Source organism: Podospora bellae-mahoneyi (genome assembly GCF_035222275.1).
Source record: "Podospora bellae-mahoneyi strain CBS 112042 chromosome 1 map unlocalized CBS112042p_1, whole genome shotgun sequence".
NCBI classification, from domain to species: Eukaryota; Fungi; Ascomycota; class Sordariomycetes; order Sordariales; family Podosporaceae; genus Podospora; species Podospora bellae-mahoneyi.
In genome coordinates this window covers 847,495-868,534 of record NW_026946359.1, presented here as the reverse complement: position 1 = coordinate 868,534, position 21,040 = coordinate 847,495, and the positions used below count along the sequence as shown (strand labels likewise).

The 21,040-nt window shown below is 52.9% G+C and overlaps 5 protein-coding genes across 5 annotated transcripts; 1 reads left to right on the top strand and 4 right to left on the bottom strand.

Moving 5' to 3' along the window:
* The first annotated feature begins 98 nt into the window (after positions 1 to 98).
* QC761_103020 (uncharacterized protein) lies at positions 99 to 1,270 on the top strand. Its single transcript, XM_062873547.1, has 4 exons — positions 99 to 345; positions 414 to 473; positions 777 to 890; positions 949 to 1,270. The coding sequence occupies exons 1-4, from the start codon at positions 318 to 320 to the stop codon at positions 1,002 to 1,004; spliced, it is 258 nt and encodes an 85-aa protein (XP_062736593.1). The 5' UTR covers positions 99 to 317; the 3' UTR covers positions 1,005 to 1,270.
* Positions 1,271 to 1,503: 233 nt separating this feature from the next.
* Positions 1,504 to 5,372, bottom strand: QC761_103010 (uncharacterized protein; the record flags this gene model as incomplete). The annotated part of the gene is made up of 2 exons (XM_062873546.1): positions 1,504 to 5,108; positions 5,180 to 5,372. The coding sequence occupies 2 exons, from the start codon at positions 5,370 to 5,372 to the stop codon at positions 1,504 to 1,506; spliced, it is 3,798 nt and encodes a 1,265-aa protein (XP_062736592.1).
* An 819-nt stretch (positions 5,373 to 6,191) lies between these two features.
* On the bottom strand, positions 6,192 to 8,193 carry FPR3 (peptidylprolyl isomerase fpr3; the record flags this gene model as incomplete). Its single annotated transcript, XM_062873545.1, has 3 exons — positions 7,615 to 8,193; positions 7,117 to 7,563; positions 6,192 to 7,058 (listed from the first exon to the last, which is right to left on the bottom strand). The coding sequence occupies exons 1-3, from the start codon at positions 7,696 to 7,698 to the stop codon at positions 6,192 to 6,194; spliced, it is 1,398 nt and encodes a 465-aa protein (XP_062736591.1). The 5' UTR covers positions 7,699 to 8,193.
* A 1,098-nt stretch (positions 8,194 to 9,291) lies between these two features.
* On the bottom strand, positions 9,292 to 14,706 carry QC761_102990 (uncharacterized protein). The gene is made up of 4 exons (XM_062873544.1): positions 13,090 to 14,706; positions 12,703 to 12,928; positions 9,367 to 12,563; positions 9,292 to 9,311 (listed from the first exon to the last, which is right to left on the bottom strand). Exons 1-3 carry the CDS (start codon positions 13,654 to 13,656, stop codon positions 11,413 to 11,415), a joined length of 1,944 nt encoding a protein of 647 aa, XP_062736590.1. The 5' UTR covers positions 13,657 to 14,706; the 3' UTR covers positions 9,292 to 9,311; positions 9,367 to 11,412.
* Positions 14,707 to 19,870: 5,164 nt separating this feature from the next.
* QC761_102980 (uncharacterized protein) lies at positions 19,871 to 20,741 on the bottom strand (the record flags this gene model as incomplete). Its single annotated transcript, XM_062873543.1, has 3 exons — positions 19,871 to 19,926; positions 20,057 to 20,304; positions 20,365 to 20,741. The coding sequence occupies 3 exons, from the start codon at positions 20,739 to 20,741 to the stop codon at positions 19,871 to 19,873; spliced, it is 681 nt and encodes a 226-aa protein (XP_062736589.1).
* Between the last annotated feature and the right edge of the window lie 299 nt (positions 20,742 to 21,040).

Here is a 21,040-nt window from a genome sequence, read left to right as displayed (position 1 = left end):
GGGGTTAGGGTTCTACTGTACCTCTGCACACTGTCACATGACGTAACTCCCTTTTTGATGAACGGCTGCCCCACAATTAATCTGTCCTCTGCGCGTCGCATTGGCTGACGCACGGCGGTTGAAGCTCAAGCTGTCAAGTTGACTGTAAACGTCCACCTCTGTGCTTCTTACTGGCGACACCGCGACACGACGACAATCGCGACGGCAGCAAACATACTCCCTGTCTAGCGATATAAACCACACCAATAACCGGCGATATATTGTCACCCGAACCACTGCGAGAAGAAGGGGAGCTACCCCCTCGAAGCAAAGCGAAGATGTCTTTTCTGGGGAAGATTCTCTATGGTATGCTTCTCCTTGTTCTCCCCCCCTTCTCTATCAAGCATGCTAACGTCTGTGCAAAAAAAAAAAAGTGACCGTCCTGATTCTCAACGCCATCGTCGTCCTGTCAGAGGACCGCTTCCTTGCTCGCGGTGCGTTTATCCCCACCATTCCCCCGGTGTTCCCGAACCCATAGTCCTATTCCAACTCCGACAACCACAGCTCAACCGGTAAAGAGGGTCAAACCTTCCCAAATGGGGGGTCCTTGAACAAACTCTGGCGGGAGGGTCGCGCTTTGAGGGCGCCAACTCGTTGGGATGCTGTGCTCGATACCAACACGGAGCAAAACCAGACACCAGTCAACGAGGTCGGAAAAGTGGCCCTGCTGCTTTCACCACGACATACAACAGCAAATGACTATCCAGTACAGGAAACACTGACTCTTTGACCGACAGTAAACCTCACCCCCGCAACCCACAACCGCTCCTTCGGCGGCCCCGGCGGCGTAGACAGCAGCGTCAAGTACAATGCCATCCAGCTGATTGCCTCGATCCGGACCTTGATGAGGAGTATGTACTCTCCTCACGTACCCCGCACTTTCGCCACCGTCACTAACAAGAGAGGTAGTACCATTAATTGTGATCAATACCCTCATCATAGTGTATGAGCTTGTTTTGGGCTAAAGGTTTGCGGTTTGGAGGTGGACAGTGAGGAAATGGAGGGGGAAGTCACGAGAGCACGCACACACTTCATAAAGATCATGTGGGAAATTGCTTTGGGTTGGAGGTTGGCAAAATGAGGCGCTAATAGATGGATGGGTGTCGTTGGCATGACGAAAATATACACTAATGGATACGACGAGCTACGACAACGCATGATGTTGGGTCTTTTACACCGCCCTCCGAGTCTGCAGAAACAAGTGAGAGATTACAACTACTATTAACTCTACTTCTGGTGGTGTCATAGGTAGGCTGTCTACTATCTAATAATACTGTCGTTGTACGTATCCCATCTACCCAACAAACGCCCAAAAAACAAGATTGCCCCTCGTCGTTCATAATCATCACCTCACGACACACCCACCCTGCCCTTGTTCTTCAGATCAAAACCTGTCTCGCCAGCCCATACTCCGGCATCATTCCCTCCAGCCCCAGTACCACCGCCCTGCTTATTACCGCCAACCTAGTGCGGTGGTGGTGCCTGCGGATGTGCTTGTGGTGGCATGGAAAAATGTCTCGGGACTTGACTCTGTACGTACTGGCTCTGATAAGGGGAATAGTTCCGGGCTTGTTGCGGTGGCGGTGGACGAAATGGAGGTAGTTGAAAGTGTCGAGGATCTGGTTGCTGCTGCTGCTGAAATGGAAATGGTGAAAACTGCCGTGGCGGTAGTGGGTGATACTTAGGATGATGAGCATGTGTAAACTGCGGCTGGGGAGCTACCGGTGGTGGTCTCCAAAACGGATCAGGTTGAAACGCATACCCCGTCATGGGAGGCAGCGCATGAGGCGGTGGTAAATGAACATGAGCCGGCGGTAAGTGAATCTGTGGATGCGGTCCCCATCGATACGTAGGCGAGGAAATACTCTCGGGAGATCCGTCATAACCCCCATCCATACCCACCGCCCCAACATTCACCACCTGCCGCGGTGTCTGCATCTGCACCTGTTGCTGAGGAGAATGCTGGACAGGCTTCGGTTTCATCACCGACGTCCCATCCAACCCAACATTCTCCTGACCACCGCCACCACCAGCACCACCAAGCACCTCGCCCCCATTTAACCCGCGACAGCCAACCCACTCATACCCAGCAAATGCCGTCCGTCTCCTCACACCCATCGCCACCTTTCCCATCTCCTTGTCCCTCAAAATCTTGTCCCTCGGCCTCTTCTTCTTCTTCTCTTCCTTCTTATCTTTGGCGGCGTCCCCCTTGGGCTCCCCATCCCGAAACACCCGACACCCGTACCGAAGCAAAAAAGCCTTCATCACCTCCTTCTCCTCCTCCGTAACCCCGCACTCCGGGCTAGCCTTGTCAATCTCTTTCTCCAGCCCCATGTAATAGTCAATATCAAACGGCGCCTGTCTCATCGCCTCCATCACCCACCTCTGCAGACTCGGCCTCCTGCCCAGCTTACCGAGGAACCTCTCCTTTTCCTCTTCTCGCCTCCTCTCCTCCATCAGCTTCTGCTCCTCAACCATCTGATCCAACACCCGTTTGCTCAACCCGTGATACCCCTCCTCCTCAAGCCTCCTATTCTCAATCTCATCCTCATCATCCTCCTCCTCCTCCGACAGCTTGTCCTCCAGAGAGCTCTCACTCCAATCACTCAAACTCTCGTCATCAAAATACGTTGCATCGTCCGGCGAGTCCAGCACGGGAACATGCGGCGGCGGCATCTGGTGCAAATGGTCCCACGCAATTGACCTAAACCACTTGTGCCCCTTGATATCCTCAGCATCATTAGGGAACACAAACTTGTCCACATATTCCTTCGTCCACCGTGTATCCTTCTGCGTCTGATGCTGCTGCTGCTGCTGCGCCGGGCCACCACCACCACCAGTACTAATATTCCCCGGCATAGTAGCAACCCCCAAAGCAGGCAGACTCGGCGCCGACATCGAACTCGTCATCCCCCTTTGATTCTGCCCCCCCGGCCCAGTCCCAATCTGCCCAATCATGTCCTTCGTCTTGTACGCCTTGCAAGACAACCTGTCCTCCTTGTCCACAATCAAACTGACCAACAAATTCCGACACCTCGTCGACACCGCCGGCCCCTGCCTCGGAAAGCGAAACGTCTCCCGGTGGTTCAAAATATTCTTCTTGGTCACCGACCTCCCCTCCTCGCTGTAGAACGGCGTGCTCCCGTACAGGCACTCGTACAGAATCACCGCCACGCTCCAGTAGTCGCACCTCGCATCATAACACTCCCCCTTGACCACCTCGGGAGCCATGTACTGACTCGTACCCATAATACTCACCGCCGCCCCCCTGTTCCCGTTCCTGTTCCTCCAGCTCAGCAACGGCTCCCTCTTTTCATCCCCCTCCACCCCGACCCCAACCCCCACCTTGGGCTGATGCTTCCCAATCCCCGTCATGATGCCACTCGTCCACTTCAGCACCGCAGCCGTGCTCCTGCTCTCCTTCCTGTCCTGCTTATCCCCCACCACGTTCAACCCCAGCCTATTCACGAGCGAATACCGGTGACTAGTAAAATAGGCCAAGTCATGCGACCAATGCCCATCAAACGCCAGCCCAAAGTCCGAAATCTTCAGGTGCCCGCTCGCCGATATCAAAAAGTTGTCAGGCTTGATGTCCCGGTGTATAAACTTCAACGAATGCGTGGCCTCCACCGCCAGAATCATCTCGGCAACATAAAACCTTGCCACCTCTTCCGGGAGCGTAGTCTCCCGAATCAAAAACCCCAGAAAGTCCCCCCCCGGCATGTACTCGGTAACCAAGTACAAATTCTTCAAGTCCTGAAACGCCGCCACGAGCTGAACAACCCACTGACACCCCTCGCTCGCGATCAAAAAGTCCCTCTCCGCCTTGAGATGTCCCTCCTGCTGCGTCTTGATCATCTCCCCCTTCCGTATACACTTCATGGCAAACACCCCTCCCCCACCACCACTCTGCCTCACCAGCTTCACCACCCCAAAACTCCCCTTCCCCAAAATCTGCACCTCCTCAAACCCATTCTCCCTCGCCCCGTCCACCCCCTCCCGCATCAGCAACCCCGCCCCCCTAGCCTTCAAAACCCTCGTCTCCCTCAGGTGCCGAGTCTCCTGTTTGAAAAACCCTTGTCTGACAGCGGCAATCTGCCCACTGGTCAGCAACCCCCCCTTTCTCGTCTCCTTCCCCCCCCTGGCAGCCGCCGCATCCACAAAAAGCCCATTCTCAAACCCCTGCCTCCTCTTCTCTCTATCCGTTGCCCCAAGAGCAAACTTCTCCTGAAAATACCCCTCCAGCGCAATCTTGGCCGCAGCCGCCTTCTCCACCGTCACGATCGAAGGCGTGACAAGATCAAAGGGCGATTCCTGTATAGTCGTCAAGACAGAGTCCGGACTGGGAGAGGTGGAAGTGTCATCGATGTGGTTCTGCGGCGGGTTCTCCCTGTGGTGTTGCTGGCCATGATTGTGGCCATGATGGGCATGATGACGAATGATTGGATTCGAACAAGATGACACCCCCGACAACGGCAGCGCGATGTTGTGCTGGTGATTACCGTGCCGGGCGGTTTGCTTCAACCTCTCGGGCGGGGATCCCCCTCCACCCCCTCCCCCTCGCCTCTGATCCTTCATCATCCACGAATCCATCGACGTCTGCCCAGTCGAATTCTTGGGCGAGGTGTTCGCCGAATTATCCTGCGGCGTGCTCGGCATGCTCGAAACCGTCGTCGTGTCTGTGTTCTTCGCCGTGGTGGTGGCGTCGGGGGTGATGACCTGCGGTGGTGACAACGGAAAAGATTCAATATGCTGCACCACTGCTGCTTGTTCTTGCTGCTGCTGCTGCTGCTGCTGCTGGTGATGATGATGATGAGGGTGAGGAGGGTGATGATGATGATGATGATGATGAGGATGACGTTGCTGAAATGTCTGCTGCTGAAGCTTCGGTCGACGACTCCTCGGTTGGGTGGATCGATGAATAACAGTCGGCTCCATGGGAGAAGGAGCACCACGGACGATGGCGCTGGACATTTTTGACAGTATGCCCCTTGGGATAATTGACTTTGCACCGCGGTGGCCGCTAAGGGGCTCGGTCGGTGTCGTGACGGCGGGTGGCTTGTCAGAGGCTTTTCACGTCGGTTCGTATCAGCCCAAACGGTCTTCTCAACATTCCCGACAAGAAAGCTTGGAAACTCACCAAGATTGGTCAACGACTTGAATGCGGAGAATATCTTGAACCTTTTACGAGCGGCGGCCGTGGTGACTTGGATGGAAGCACGGTCGGAGCGAGCAAGGGACCACACCGAGGCGTTGTTGTCGTCCAGTTTGTAGCCGGCCCCTAGAGAGATGGAGGCGATCTCGCTGTGCTGCTGGCCAGTTCTGCTCGTCATGACGGTGCACCTCTGTCCATGGGATAAAAGTTACGGGGTGCAATAATGCTGCCGGGTAAGTATTGCGGGATAATCCCCTCACAGAAAATCCAACGAGAGTCGGGGGTTTGGGACGGGTCGAGATGGAATAATACAGTGACGGGGGCAAGATGGGTGAAGAAGAAGTTTGTCGATGGACAACAGGGACGTCATGGTCTATCTAAGACGGGGCATGGCCTCCGTGAGGCCCCTTCCACAGGCCGGCAATGCCCAACAAGACAGGACGGCTGGGAAGGTGTCGACTACAAACACCTTTCCTCATGGGCGCACTTGCCATTGCTTAGCAGGACGCTGGACATGCCAGGTAAGACGGAACATTACACAGAAGAGACAGAAAGAGATACACACATAGCCAGCAAGTACACAGGCGACCACAGTGTTGAGTTCATAGCCGCGCCACAGCGACGAGTATTATTTTCCCCTAAGCAGACAGTAACATAAGAAAATTCCCTGAGAGGTAACAAAAAAACCTCCAAACCCAAGTTTTGTTCGCCATTCCATAATGCAATGCAGACCTCGTCATCCCCTTGAACACCGTCTCTTTCTGCTGCCTAAGAGGACAGAATCCTCACAGATCGTGCGCAGGTCAGAAGGTCTCCATGGTGCTGTATATGAAGCAAAAAAAACCGATCAGGCTAACCCGTAGGAAGAGCCTCGAGATATCATAAAAATAAAAAAAAATAAAAAAAGGAAAAGTGTCCGTTGTAAAATACAAGGCTACATGCCACCGAGTCCGACGCCGCGCTCAGGAGACATATATATTCAAGTCACAAAGATCCTTTACTTGATCTCGATGAGCTTGACATCGAAGATGAGAGTGCTGTTGGCGGGGATGCCGGGGAGGGACTTGCTGCCGTAGGCGAGGTGGGCGGGAATAGTCAACCGACGCTCGCCACCGACGGCCATGCCGAGAATACCAATGTCCCAGCCCTTGATGACCTCACCCTTGCCAATCTTGAAGCTGAAAGGCGCGCCCTTCTTGTTGGAATCAAAAACCTTGCCGTTCTGGAGCTTGCCAATGTAACGCATGCCAACGCGGTCGCCGTTCTTCACGGTGCGGCCGGTACCAGCCTTGCGGTCGTCGATGGTGACACCGTTGACAACCTTGACACCAAGAGCCTTCTTCTCGGCGGGCTTCTCAGCAGCCTTGTCCTTAGCAGGGCCGGTAGGGCCTTGCTCAAGGTTCTTGGCGAACTGGACCTTCTTATCACCCTTGGTGGAGGGAGACTCCTTGGCCTCAGTAGTAGCAGCCTCGCTCTTGTTCTTCTTCTGCTTCTTGTTCTTCTTCTCGTCCTTGGCGATCAACTCGTCGAGGCCCTCGGCCTCCTCCTCAGCGGCTCTCTTCTTGCCCTTCTTCTTGGTATCGACGAGCTTGGGAGCCTCCTCCTCGTCGGTGTCGATCTCCTTGATGCGCTCAGCACCATCGATCTCGTCGAGCTCATCGCTCATGTCATCATCGGAGTCACCCTCGAGGACGGCGCGCATGTCGTCATCGTAGTCCTCATCGGACTCCTCATCGGAACCCTCGTCCTCCTCGTCTTCGGTGACCACGTAGTTGCCAGTGACGTAGACAGTGTGGGTACCAGTGACGGCGAAGAAGACCCTCTCGCCCTCGCCAATGACAAGGTCGATGGGCTGCTGGTAGGTCTGTGTTGCTTGTCAGTCTGTGCAAGGCTTTCTTGGGCTGGTTGAAGCTAATACGTACGCGCTCGGTGTCAAGAGTGCAGACAACGAACTCCTCAAGCTCACCCTCCTCATCGTCCTCGTCGCTCTCCTCATCGCTCTCCTCCTCGGCCTCGGCCTTGGCCTTGCCCTTCTTTCCGTTGGGCTTGACGTCCTCCATCTCCTCATCGGACTCCTCCTGGGTAGCCTCCATCAGCTTCTTGATGGCAGCGGCGCGCTTCGCCTTCTTGGACTTGGCGGGGTCGCTGGGGCCGCCGTTGGCCTCCTCATCGGACTCCTCGTCAGACCCCTCATCGTCGCCACCGCCGAGAAGTTTCTGGAGGTACTCATCCTCGTCCTCATCATCGCCCTCGTCGTCATTGACGACTCTGATGATCTTCAGGGTAGAGCGGTGGACGGCGGGGATGTTGCCCTCCTCATCAGCCTCGGGGGCGGCGGTAGGGTCAATAGCAGCCATGGTGATGCGAATCTAGAATCGCGCATTAGCAATGGCCTGGCGATTGGGATTGCAGAGACTTACGGTCGCAGGGAACTGGATCTCGGCTGGGACAAGCTGTCCGGGAGGGACATCTTGGCCATAGACGGCGACAGGAAGAAGAGGCATGTTGGCTGCGTTAGAGGATGTTACTGGGTATGTACTAAAAGAAGGAATGGCGATGCGATTTAATGTGCTGAAAAAAAACAGACAGACAATGTGATGATGGTGATGTTGAGTACAGAGAAGAAGAAGAGAGAGGTGCAGGAATCGCAGCAGAAAAAAAATATCCAGCACTTTACAACCACCTGCAGCGATTCGAGGTTGGCTCCACAAAAAAAGTTTGGGCGGCTCCACTTCAGCATCCGATAAGGCTTATCGGCCGATAGTTTCCACTGGTTTCCCAGCCAATCTGGTGGGGCAGAGCTGAGCTGCAACATTCACCACCCAACGGCGGCGTAACAGTGAATTGGCCTCGGGAGCAATGCGCCAGGGTGAATATCGTGAGCAGATGTCTGGAGGTGTTTTGTTCCCATCTTCCTGAGTGAATTCTGCCACCATCGGTGCTTTCTAAGCATGGAATTGGGTTCATATTTCAGCTTTTGACATCGAAACTCTCTCGAGGCCTCTTTGTTGACTTGCAAGAATTTACAAGCGCCTCCCCACAAGGATCCCCGGTCCATTCACTGCTCCAGGTCGACAACCGCACGTCACCTCCCGTGCCTTCTCTGCACTTCGTAGACGTTCTGTGAAATCTCTATCATCCAGAGAGCAATCTGAATAATGGATTGCTGAGATCACTTGAGCTTCTAGAATCTAGAACAAGTTGCTCGGCTTGGCATCTCACACTTCAGGCGACTGTCAGAGGGTGTTTTCTAGGAGTTTGAGATGAAGAGAATCGGATTTGCTGCTTAATCGGAAACCTTGGCTCAAGTCAATTGTTATCTGAGCATTACCGCAGAGCTGTCCATATGAGTAGACGCCGAGCTCTCATCACCAGCCTTTTAGTCAAGCTCCAAGACCAGGCCGTACACCATCAAACTTGTACAGTGAAGTGTGTCGATACTGCACCGAAATAGCTTGCTTTATTTTTCCTCATCATTGCAAAGCCACTAGAAGAGCATGTACACATCATCATCAGAGAAAATTAAACACCGGATCATGAAGACCGAGCTGACCAAGTGGATAGATGGCCTCTATCTCTGTTTAACAGCTCCTATAACCATTATATCTCTAGAAACATGTCAAATCCACTCCTCTAAGCAACCAAACCCAACCAAGACACGGCTGACCTCCAGAACAAAGCAAGGCTGAAGCAGCCAGCTTACTCACCCTCACCCTCACCACACCCAGCCCCATCCAAGACAGGTCCCCCCTCCCGCTCTATCTGGACAACAAAAAAACTAAATCAATAAATAAAACCCCAATCTGTACATATCAATCATCCCCTACCCCTACCCAGCATTGTATCAGGCCTTGGTTCCAACTCAACCACCAGTAAAACCGCTGATCTCCCCCCTTCCCAGCCATCCAAAAGTGGATATCCACAGTGGCAGTGTACATGTCAATATGTAAGCACCACCTCACCACCCTCACCACAGAATAATCGAGACACTACAAGTAGGTTTACATGCCTTAACGGATAGTCCATTAGCCTTTAAAGATAATTTATAATAGGCCTTTGAAGATAGTTTATAGGCCTTCAAAAATAATTCACAGGCTTTGAAAGATCGTTCAAAGTCCTATTAACTTTACTCCTGAGGTATAATTCATAGTATATGATATGGGTTGACTTACTTTTGTGTCTCGGTTATTTCTGTGGGCAGGGTGCTCACCTCACCCAAGTACACAGCGTGACAGGGTCCCGTTTTAACAGAGAAATAAAACTCAGAAACTCCAAGTTTACATCAAATTCCGAACCCAATGATACAAAAGCCGCGCGGCATTGGGGGTGTCCATACAGGTTCGTTACAGAGACCCTTGGGTCGGTAGGTAGGTAGATAGGTAGGGTACGGAGAAGACCGACCGCCCCACGTTCCTACCTGTGTCAAGCTTGGATTCGACAGAACATGCAAGATACATAGAGAACAGTCAGCTGCGCGCCGCGGACGCCGGAGTGAGTATGCCAATATTCCGAAGAGTTTCTTGGGTAGGTGGATGAGCGTGAAATGCAACAAACTTGTCTGGGAACGGCCCGCCTCCGAACGATGATGACGACGCCCCAATCCCATACCATTCCCAAATCCCATACCCAACCGCATGAAACTAGTGTAAAAATTCCGCATGTACGAGTAGACTATAGTACGTTTAGCATCTGAAAACCACAATCCGACGTTCGCTAGCTAGATAGAACAGCACAGCCACAATCAATGCTACAATACCAACGTCACCTCCCCCTTGGCGCTTCTTGAACCTTCAATGATCAGGCAGACATCCAAAAACCACACAAGATCCAGACATACATACAAGTCACAGTCACCAGAACAAAACCAAACAAAAAAAATAGCTTTATGCATGCCAAGCGAGCGTCATGATCTGAATTTCTTTCTCTCTCCCTCTCTCCCCTACACCACACCTCCCCCCACCCTCCCACCGTCTCCATCTTTCAGAGACCAAAAATTTGGAACTCCTTCTCCCCCAAATCTCCACCCAACTACCCACTCCACCAAATAAACGTCATCATCATCATCACCACCACCCACCAAACCCCAAACCCAGGCCCCTCCCTCCCAATTGATTGACGCCGATTTGTCTTTCCCTCTTCGCTCGCTTGCTCATGTCTTCTCCCCCCCAATCTTACTCCTACTCCTCCTCCTCCTCCTCCTCCTCCTCCTCCTCCCATCTTGTTTTCCCATAGTTATTCCCATCATTCTTTATGTACATAAAAAAATTAAATATTAAGGGCTAAAAATGGATTAAATTATTTCCCTTTCTCTTCCTTCGGCTGTGTCCTCTCATATCGTGTAGAAAGAGTTGCCTCGAATCCGTTCTGTTCTCCTTGGGTGGTCGTCAAAGAAGAGAAAAAACCAAATTGATGATTGGTCCCACTTGAGGAAGGTGTTGTTGATGTGTCCCCCCACCCACCCTCCTTCTTTCTCCCCATGGATTTGCAAAGCGGTTCGTTCCCGAGGTGCTTTTTTGGTTGCCTGGATTGTTCTCATTTCGTTTCCAAAGACTTCTTTTGGCACTTGTCTTGTCTCCATGTCGTGTGAGACTCCCCAGACTGTGCTTGCCGCCACTAGGGGGGTTCCCCTGAATTATCGCCGTGTCGTATTGTATTCCCAACTCTTTCTGGTGGCTGGTGGTGGTGGTGGTGGTAAGTGTGGTGTGTAAGCGAATGGCGCCAGCAAGGCGGAGGATATCATCCATAAACCGATTGTCCCCCGTTCCGTCCTGGTATAATATTATTCTTGCTCTGTTGCTCCTTGAACTCCGATGAAACCCGCCGAAAAATGAGCAAAAGCAATGATGGCAAAGCAAAAAAGAAAAAAAAAACGTCGAACCCCATATCTAGATGCCAAATGCCGATGCCATGCCATGCATATCAACATCATGTCCTCTTGATTTACACACGTGCGCCTCACACAATCCCGTGCTGTTTATAAAAGAACAAAGGCCAAAAGGGCGATGAAGTACGCCCGTCGCCAAAGTCTGTTGACAAAATGTAAAAATGCCCAAGAATCGAAGAAGGGGTCGGCGTTCCGAGGAGTGCTGGACAGCTCTATGCCAAGTTTCGACGGCACACGGATATCGAAGCCCGAGAGGGTCGAGCCCATGGATAGAAGTAAAGCATCGGCGCTATTAAAATGCGATAATTTGCTTGCGAGGCAGCAGTAACTGGTGTTATACCAAAGAATCCAAGTTGACCGACTTGGCTCTCCTCCTAGTGGCCTTCTTGCTGACTGTGTAGACCAAGTCTACTGTCCAGAAGTGGTATATTTGTGCTTGGGCGCAAGGGATCGAGCCAAAGATTGGCGCGACGAGGGGTACCATGATGTAGTCGATAAAGTTGGTCTTGGCCTCTCTGCGGGAGAAGTGCATGCCCTTGGTCAGACCGGCATCGCTCATCTCCTTCTCGCGAATCTCGAGGCAAACCTTGTGGAAGCTCTCGTAGAGAAAGAGGTACAGGGCGACTTCCATGAAACCAACTGTGCGCAGAATGTTGCAGATGCTGAACATCCAGTTGACGCCGTGAACATCAGGAGCCCCGTCAGTAACCCAGGCGTAGAGAGTCGATGCGACAACCAGAATTGTCATCTGGACAGGCAGGAAATGCGCCTCGAAAAGACGGTGAAACAGAACAATCATGCGCTCGTAGTTGACGCCCTTCAGAGTGTCGGTGGTGACGTCCGAGAAGATGCCGCTTTCGGGAGCAGCTTCGGGGTCAGCTGTCGAGACTTGCGATTCGGGAACATAGCCATCCGAGGCGTCGTTCAAAGCGGTGTGAAGAGGGCGGAACGCTCTGGAGGTATGCTTCCTCTCTCTCCAGACCTCGACAACCTTCCTGAGAGCATACCCAGTATCCAAAGCACCCCACATGTGCCTGAGAGCTTGCTTGTACCGAGCCTGCACGTCGGCGATCAAACCGGGGATTCCCTTGCCATGACCACCGCCAGTAACATTGGTCTGGCTGACTGGGCTCATGACGGTCCGAACGGTCAAGTTACCATTGAGCGCAAAGAAGCACTTGAGGTACATGTGCAAATCCTCGCCAATCGCTTCGGCATCGCAATCCCAACCGCCGACACGGTCAACCAGTTCGAGCGGCACCGAGTAGACCGAAGTAGGAGGAGCAACGGTCGAACCCTTGTACAATCCGGACATGCCGGCAGCAGACCAGAGTACATCGGCGACACGGACAATAGCCGGGACGTTGTGAGCATTGCGGTCAAAGATGATGGGAGCTGAGTAGAGGGTGGTAGTGGCAGTCTCGGTGTAAGTCATGTGCATGGTGGTGACCAGGCCAAAGTAATTGGTCGAGAGATGGCTATCAGCTGCATCCGTGACAAACTTGGTTAGCGAATCCAATCGCGCGTGCAGGACAGAAATAAAGGGACCAACCACACCGAGCGACCCGGTGCATTCTTGCAACGGGGCCCAGAACGTTCGGCAGCTTCTGCGGGGCAAACTCACCATCAATTCCAGTCACAATCACATCCTTTCGCTGACCCAGAGAGTATCTTTCGCTGAGCTTCCGGGCGGCCCAAGCCATGTTGCTGCCCTTGCCAGCAAGCTCGCCGGGGATATCAGACGGGTGAAGCGTATAGTTGATGGAGCGGAACTTCTTGGAGAACTCATTGACGAACCGGGAAGCCTTGGTCTCGGCATTGTGTTCCCGCTGCTCCATAGCAAGATAGACCTGGATCGTGAACTGTCAGCTCCGCACTAAACAGGGGAGGTGCTTCATCGGGCCCATTCACCCCCACCACAGCTGCTGCCAGAGAACAAACAAGCATTTGTTGACAGCGGTTGATGAGGGGGTGTCATCCGGCGGCTGAAGTGTAGAGCGCGCCAACTTACATCGTAGGTGTTGCGGGCCTGAGGGTGAGAGGCCAAGACCTCGAGAGTCTCCCTGAGCGTGTCATTTTCCTCCTTGTAGTTGGGAATGACAATGGCATGGATGACGCGGTCGGGGGCAATGTCGGCGTCAATGTAGCAATCCGTATCGACATCCTCAACTTCGCTGCTCGAGGAAGAGCCCAGGTCGCGCGACGAGGTCAAGGTCTCGGAGCTGGAAAGGGAGGTCGAAGAGCTGCGGCGGCGGTGTCCAAACTTGATGTCTTTGAGGGTCCTGGCGCGAGCCGACTTGCGCAGCTGCCTGCCAATGGTGAAGACGGCGTAGCAGGAGCGCAAGGGGAAGCAGAAGACAAGGAAGTGGATGAGCAGGCAGTAGTAGGAGAAGATGTTGACCCAAATGGCACCGTTTTGCGGGTCGTAATTGGGTGCGCTAAGACTGTCGTTTGACTGATACTTGTAGCCATGTCGTTGAGCCTCGAGCTCGCTCGAAATCACCCAGTAGGAGAGCGCAACGGTGGCCATCATGGCCAGACCGCCAGCGCGCTGGCTACACCACCCAAATATCGACATTGTTGCTGCTCGGTGTGAGTTATTATGTGGAGGTGGAGGTAGCGGCGGTGTGGTTTATAGTTGCTGACTCGTCGTGGACGGAAACACGCCCAGTTTGCTAACCGACGAATGGCGGTTTGAGGGCGTTGAGGTGATGGGAGGAGGAAGTCGACAACGAGTTGACGGCGTGGGCCCGAGTGCACAAAGAGACGCGAGTCGATTGCACCTCAACCGAGCACGTCCAAAGGTCCAGAGGCACAGGGCTGCGATTCGAGATGGTGGGAAGGAGGGACTGGCGGGAGGAAGGGGGAAAAGGGAAAAAGGAGAAGAGAAGGAGAAGAGGTGAGGTGTGCGGTTGAGAAAATGGATAACCACCGGGCGGGCGCAGTCAGGTAGATGGGGGTGCAGGTGGTGAGTGGTCAATGTGGTCAATGTGGTGCGACCCGGGGGTGGATCTGGCTGAGGTGAGGGTAGGAAGCTCAACCTGGGTATGGTAACTGTCGATGAAACTCGTCGAGGGTAGGCTGCCAGCAACAGAAAAAAGGGGGCAGCTGAGGTTGAAAGCCCAGCCCGCGTGTTCTCTCTCTGTCGGTCGGTGCCAACACCCGCGATGGGAAAACGCTGCTGGGGTGTTCGTGGGTACGACCTTTGGATAGGTGTGGGCTGGGATGCGCAGGCTCGGCAGGGTCACGACGGGGACTGGGGGCTGAGCTACAGGCAATTGGATCGCTGTTGGGGTCGGCCCTCCGCAGCAGCAGCGTAAGATTGTGGATTCCCTCGACTGTGAGGTGGGCACGAAAGTACCTGGTGCGAATAACACAGCAAGCTTGTCGCTTTTGGGTAACAAATTTCCCACCTGGGGACGGCTCAGCAACGGCCCAGGTTTGCTGTTTCCCGTTGCAAGGCTAGCAAGGCCTCTGTAGTGGTCTGTTTGTTATTTGAGGGTTGATGAGAAAAACACACTCAAAAAAGGCCTCTTTCACAGCCTTCGGAACGGTTTGGGACAGGTCTGAGTCGCGGCACCCTGACCTGGATCCCGCTGTTTTTCACATGGAAATCGCGGGGGAGAAATCTGGGGCGTCGTTGGTGTGCGAAAGAGAGCTCCATCCACTCCTACTGCAGTCTTCCCCTTCCAGACAGCTCTTCTCGACGATCCAACTCTCAACGTCCCTGCCGTTGAAATAAGCTGCTCGGGAGGCATTGGCGCGTTGGCGAAGGCTGTCTGGCATTCGCCTATTCGAAGTTAACACGACGGAGTACCCAGGTTGCAAAAAAAAAAAAAAATCTGTTTTTTTCTCGCTCCAAGGCCGCGTTTGCCAAGCGGCGGCAGTTTAAAGCTTTGTTGCCTACCTGGCCAGGCCAGGAATCTTACGTCTGACTCCATACATTATTCCCTGTCACAGAAGCCAACCAAACACTTGGCCTCCAGCACGCGCAAAAGGTCCAACTCCACTTCCTGTCGCGATCAGCAACGACAAGACAACGGCAAGTAAAAAAGTCTCACAGCTGTTGCTAGGCCGAGGGACGACGTCAGGGCACTCCAAGCGCTGCCGTCCCTCTGAACCACCACGCCAGCCGCACGTTATTGACGGCTCGACACCTGACGGAACTGCACCGGTGGCAGAGAATCTCACCAATCCTGATGGGGGATCTCGGGACAAATCGATGTCTGTGGGGCTCTGTGTCTGAAGTTGGCACACACACAGCATGACCCGCATCATACCATGCCGTTCCTTGCGCCAGAGAACAGTTTATTATTATTCGGGGTCCTCCCACCAAGCAGATAAGAAGCCAGCATTCCCCATCCACAACACAGAGAACAGTACACCGCTCACTTCAATACGGCAAAGGAAGTCGGTCAGCATCAAAGGGGAAAGCAAAGAGCCAGCCTCGCCATGCCATGTCGATAACGCCTTGTACTTACCAGCCACATCCCCACGTTGGACAGTCGCCATTTGACATGCACGGGGAGCTTGGGCCCCCTTCGGCTCTGTCACTGGCTGGTGGGCCGATGCCACTTTGTGGAAATTATGATGAGCTTTCCCAAGCGGACACGGCAGCTCAGGCATTTCCCCTTCTCCGATGTTACTATTGGCCCGCGATGCTCGCACAAGTCACCTCACTAGCAGCGAGAGTGTAACGGCCAGAAATGCGAAGGTGGCGCTGTAGTTCTGCATAGTCTGGAGAGCCACTGAGCTGACGAGCAGCCTGCAGAAGAGCGTGAGCACAGCAGCAAGCTACGTGCCGGTGTCTCGGCACGGCTCACATGGAGATGCGGATCCCCATACAAAAAAAAAAAAAAAAGGTGAAATTCCGGCCTGGGAACGTTGCTAACTGAGACCTTTTTATATCTAGGTACATGGGTACCTGCGGAATAGTCAAAAAACGTGCTTCTTGTGAGGCCTCTCGCTCGGCCTCGGCACCAGAGTTGAAGCCCATTCATCCGCTCTCACCTCGCCATGTCGCATCGTGCCAAGCGTAGCGTTGGACCAATTTTAAGCTGCGCGATGGATTCCATGGCAGGCTAGCAAGAGCCAAAAAGGTCTTCTTTTTTTTTTTTTTTTCTTTCTTCATCCCACACTTACCGGAACGGGCTACGCTACAACGGCCCCATCGCCGTCCCTTCACCGGCTTCGGCCGCCGGCAGTGGTGGAGCATGGATCACATCACCGCATCTTTTAGGATGTTGTTGAACAAGATGTCGAGGCAGCAGAGCTCAAAGCGGCTGACAATAGCATCTAGAGGCTGTTCCTGGCGTGGCGGGAGGGTGTCTTTTGTTTCTCAAGCATCACCACGGCGGCGTCCCAGCAGGAACCGGCCGGCTCTTGCGTGATGTGGTCAAAGAGATTCATTTCGCTTGTGCGGCTTCAACCAGATGTTGGGTCGGGTCTGGGGTGCTGCATCCCGGACAATCCTCTACTCCGATCACGACCATCCCAGAACCAGAAAAAGCTTCTTTTGGGTTATCAATCTGGCAGCTCATGGCAGCAGCCTGGCCCGAGTTTGACATCCGACAACGAAGCCTTCCACACCTCAAACCGAGATGCATGGCTCACAGGCCGGCAGTATATTGCAGGCGGTGATACAGCAGAACAACAAAGTTGAGAGTCTACTGCAGGAGTGCTGCAGGTCCGGGGAACTAGAAACGGGGCCTCTTTTTCATCGTCGCCTCAGAAACCGTCCGCCCACCGATTCGTGTGGCCGGTTCCAACGGGAGAGGCGTTCACTTTTCAGACCCCGAAGCCGCTTCCTCTTCTGTACGACCGGGTTTAGGGACGCATCTGCATGATGAGGGGGAAAATGCAATAGAATGTTTCGAAACATGTCTTGCAACTGCTGGAAACTGGCAGAGAAGCAATAAGGAAGCATGTTTTCGAATTGAAACCCTCCAATATCACTAATAACCTTGTCCTCGAAATTTTGTACGACAGCCAGCACCGGTGGTGTTAATTAGGAACAAGCTTCCAGGCGTTCATTGGGGGTTGCAGAAAAGGCTGGCCAGGACCCTTCCTTTCCCTTCCCGCCCGGCGGCTGCAATGTCCGGTCCGTCCATCAAACCCCCCTGACGGTAGCAATCTGTGTGCTGGTAGTTACAACATCCAGGGGTTGGTGAGAGAAAAAATCACGCAAGATTTGCGGCCATCAAGCACACCAAAACCGCGTCACGCGACGCGATTCTTTTTTTTCTTCTTCTTTTTTTTCTCGCAGTTGGATTGGGAACTATTTCTATTTCAATCTAGACTGGTCCATGTGTGTGTTGAAATATCTCCCATCCCGCGGCACATCTTACAACTTACGCGCCTCTGTTTTAGCCGTGCGGCGTTGTACACTTTGATAGTGGGATGGACGGGGATGATGATATGGGCCGAAATCCAACATGGTGCTTGTGGAGTTGCCAGTCTTGCTTGGATGAAGCCATTTGGTGAGAAATAGATGTGCTGACTTTATCTCAGGGTCAGGACTATGGCAAGCATGTCTCAGGCTGACTGATATTGCAAGACGACAGCTGCCAATTTTGTCAGCTTGGTGTGGTAAGAAATATCTCCTTACAGAAGTATTTCCCTCCACAAAAAGATATCCGAACTTTGCGAAAAAAGATACTCGGCTTATACCTAGGCAGGCGAACCCGATCCCCATGGACCCTTAATCCGGCGACGAACCACGAGGATGGTTAGAACCCACGTACAATATGTAAGCACTTCATCAAAAAGGGTCATGAAACCATGAAACCCAATCCTTCGGAACCCTTTCATCACACGGACCGGTAAGATTGGGGATTAGATGTGCTCTCTTAGCGATCAGTCACCGGAGCAAATCAGATCATGCCTTTATCTATCCCCCCATTATTGAACTACAAAAATCACCCCTTATCAAAATCACAAAATCATTATCACAGCACGCGCCACGAGGCTGCCTTTGAGGTGGCGTTTTGGTGTTGTGTGTGTCGCATATGAGAATGTGATGTATTAACCTCATGCATGCCCTCACAAGCGAGCTGATGAAATTTCATCTTGTGGTTGTTTTTTTCTCTTCTTATTCGTACTTGCCAAGGTAGCTTTGACAAGAAGTCCTCGTCCTTCTCTCTCGGTGATGGATATCCACACAAGTGAGATTGCTAAGCTCCTACGAAAGGCGCAGTGGGAACAAGTGCTTACACATTCCACCACCCACAACCCTACTCGGAAACGACTATCCTAAACTGAGCCAAAAACTGCGCCGCAAAAAAGGGTTCAAAAATAGGAATATAACCGACATTTTTTCTCTTACGGGTCGTCCGCAAGTTGTCTCCATTGTTATGCCGATGGGGAGAACTGAGGATCAAAAAGGGAGGGACGGCATCAGCCACAACACGGCGCAGCCACCACACTCCTCACAGGGCAGCGATATATAAAGCCTCACGCTTGTCATTCTTTCCAGAAAGCCTGGCCTGGCGTGTGACAGAACCTCCTTTTTCCTTTGAGAGACCCCTGGCTGACAAGAACCGCCAATTGCGGAGCACCTACCACGCGACGGTCACCGGGACGATCCAACGATAGATAGAACTCCATCGCAATTTACCAACTGAGTGTTTCCTACGGAGTAGCCCATTGCTAGCTCAGCCTTGTCGTTGGACAGTGCGTGCTCAACCCACTCGGCTGATCGGCAAGGCTGAAAGATGAGAGAGGCCTTGCCTGCTGCGCCTTGCCCTGTTGCATCTTTCTTTCCCTTTGCACTCTGACCATATGACTTTTCAACTCCCAGAGCGTTGTTCTAGAGCCCTCAAACAACTTGCGATCCGGTAACCCTCCTCTCGCCAGTGTTTGCGTGCCATAGAGTCTTGGCCTAGAGCGGTGAATAGAGGCCCCATTCCTATCCGGCTCATCCGACAAGGCTGATGAACAAGAGATAGGCGAGATGAACCGTCCCCGCCTTGTTGTTCCCCCCTCCCCTATCCCACCATCTTCCCAAAAAATTCCGCCGTCGGCCGTTGAATTATTTTTCGACGAGGTATCCCGGATTCCCAAGGTACGGATACGACGGCATTTCGTAGATCTCGATCTTCTTAGTTCGTGCTGCTTCCTCGTAGGGCTGGCTGTGGACCCAAAGTCGAGGAGGCACCTTTGTGGAGGCATAATACTATTATTGGTGATTGAATACATTAGTCGACTATCCCACCCCCCTTTCCCCTCGATTAACAGTTTGTCTACTCGTGGGTTTAGTTAGATTTGCAAACCCCTCTCTGCTTGCAGAGGGGTTTGCGAAATCATCCAAGAACCCGCGGGTAACGCCTTGCTCCCATCGGCCACATTCATCGAGCCCTTTGCTGAATAATATTGGTACCTATGTATCTCCTGAACCACAAGTTTCAGCCGTCACAGTCCCAATGTGAGTGCTTGGAGATTGAGGAAGAAAAGAATGCTGACCTGAACGCCCTTTGACAACAAGAAACCAATTGCCCCTTGAAAGAAGTACTAAGATTGCCGGAGAGCGTACATCGTCTCTCGTTGACTCAAGGCCCGGCATCATTCGCCCTCTCCTCAGTTCTCTTCCCAGGTCTCTCCTCGGCTCTCTTCTCGGCTCTCTTCTCGGCTCTCTTCTCGGCTCTCTTCTCGGCTCTCTTCTCGGCTCTCTTCTCGGCTCTCTTCTCGGCTCTCTTCTCGGCTCTCTCTTTTCAGCTTTCTTCTCAGCTCTCTTTTTCAGATATTTAGCCCATTTTCTTTCGCTTCTCGTTTTTCGCGCAGCTGATAGCTCACTGTCAAGTTTGCCATCCTAGACATCTTGCTCGAGCATTTTCTGAATCGGTTTCGCGGCCTATCCGTTGCAGCCAAGTTAGCACAAAGCATTTCCACCTGACACTCTACTCCCGATCCATCTCTAATTTACCCTTAGACACAACCACCACCCTCCTGACCAAAGAAATAAGACTGAAAAGAAGAAAGACTTGCATCGATGAATTTCTCCATCTTCTGATCCAGGTTCGCAAGATCCTCTCTACGTTTCTTGTTTTCCGTCGTCAGCTTGCTCTTTTGCTTTTGCAACTCGAGCCGTTGCTGCTCGAGGGCTTCGCGCTCGGTGCGCTCGTGGTTGATGCGGGCGACCATCAAAGTGTTCTCATCCGACTCGGCGTGTTCAGGGTGCAGGGCGAGAAACTCTTCGACGGGAATCAGCGGGAGGAGTTGGTAGGTATGTCTGTTTGATGTCCAACATTAGTTATCCGTTTGAACTCGACCAGACCTGAACAGAACCCACTCGAATCCCTCGCAAGCCGCAATTTCCAGCTCCAAATGACGCTCTTCATAATGTAGATTCTGTAGTGACAGGTGAAGAGAATCTACCTCCTGTCTTGCTTCTGCCGTCAAGGCCTTTGTCTCGCGCGCCTTGAAGTGAGCGCGACGATGTTGTCCGCGAAGAACGGCGAGGTTGGTCCAGAGAGGTTTCTTTGCCTTTTGTATAGGGAGCTTGAAGTCTGCTTTGGTACCGGTGCCGTCGGCGATTGCGGTCTGGGCTTCGGCAACGAGCTTTACTATGCCTTGCGCCTGTTCACGAGCTGCTCTGGAGGTTTCGAGTGCTTGGACTAGCGTAGGATGGGTGACGCCCACGACGTGTGGTTGCGAATCGACCGTCATGATGGATTTCCAGCCGCGTGGTTCGCGATCGCAATGAGGCGGGTATTCGTTGAAAGAATGGTTGGAAACCGGTTGGCGGGTGTAGTGCGACCACGTGAGCTGGCAGATGATGAGAGCTGCTGCGACAATGGATGGTCGGCGATGAGATCACCACGGGGCAGCGGAAGCCAAAATTGAAGAGCCGTCGCACAAGCAGTCGGAAAAGTTAGTCAAGCGGCTTGTCGATGCGCGTCGTCGATTGCTGCTCCATGCGGGGTAGATTACAGCTTGTGTCAAAAAGGGCCCAAAGATGTCTGTTC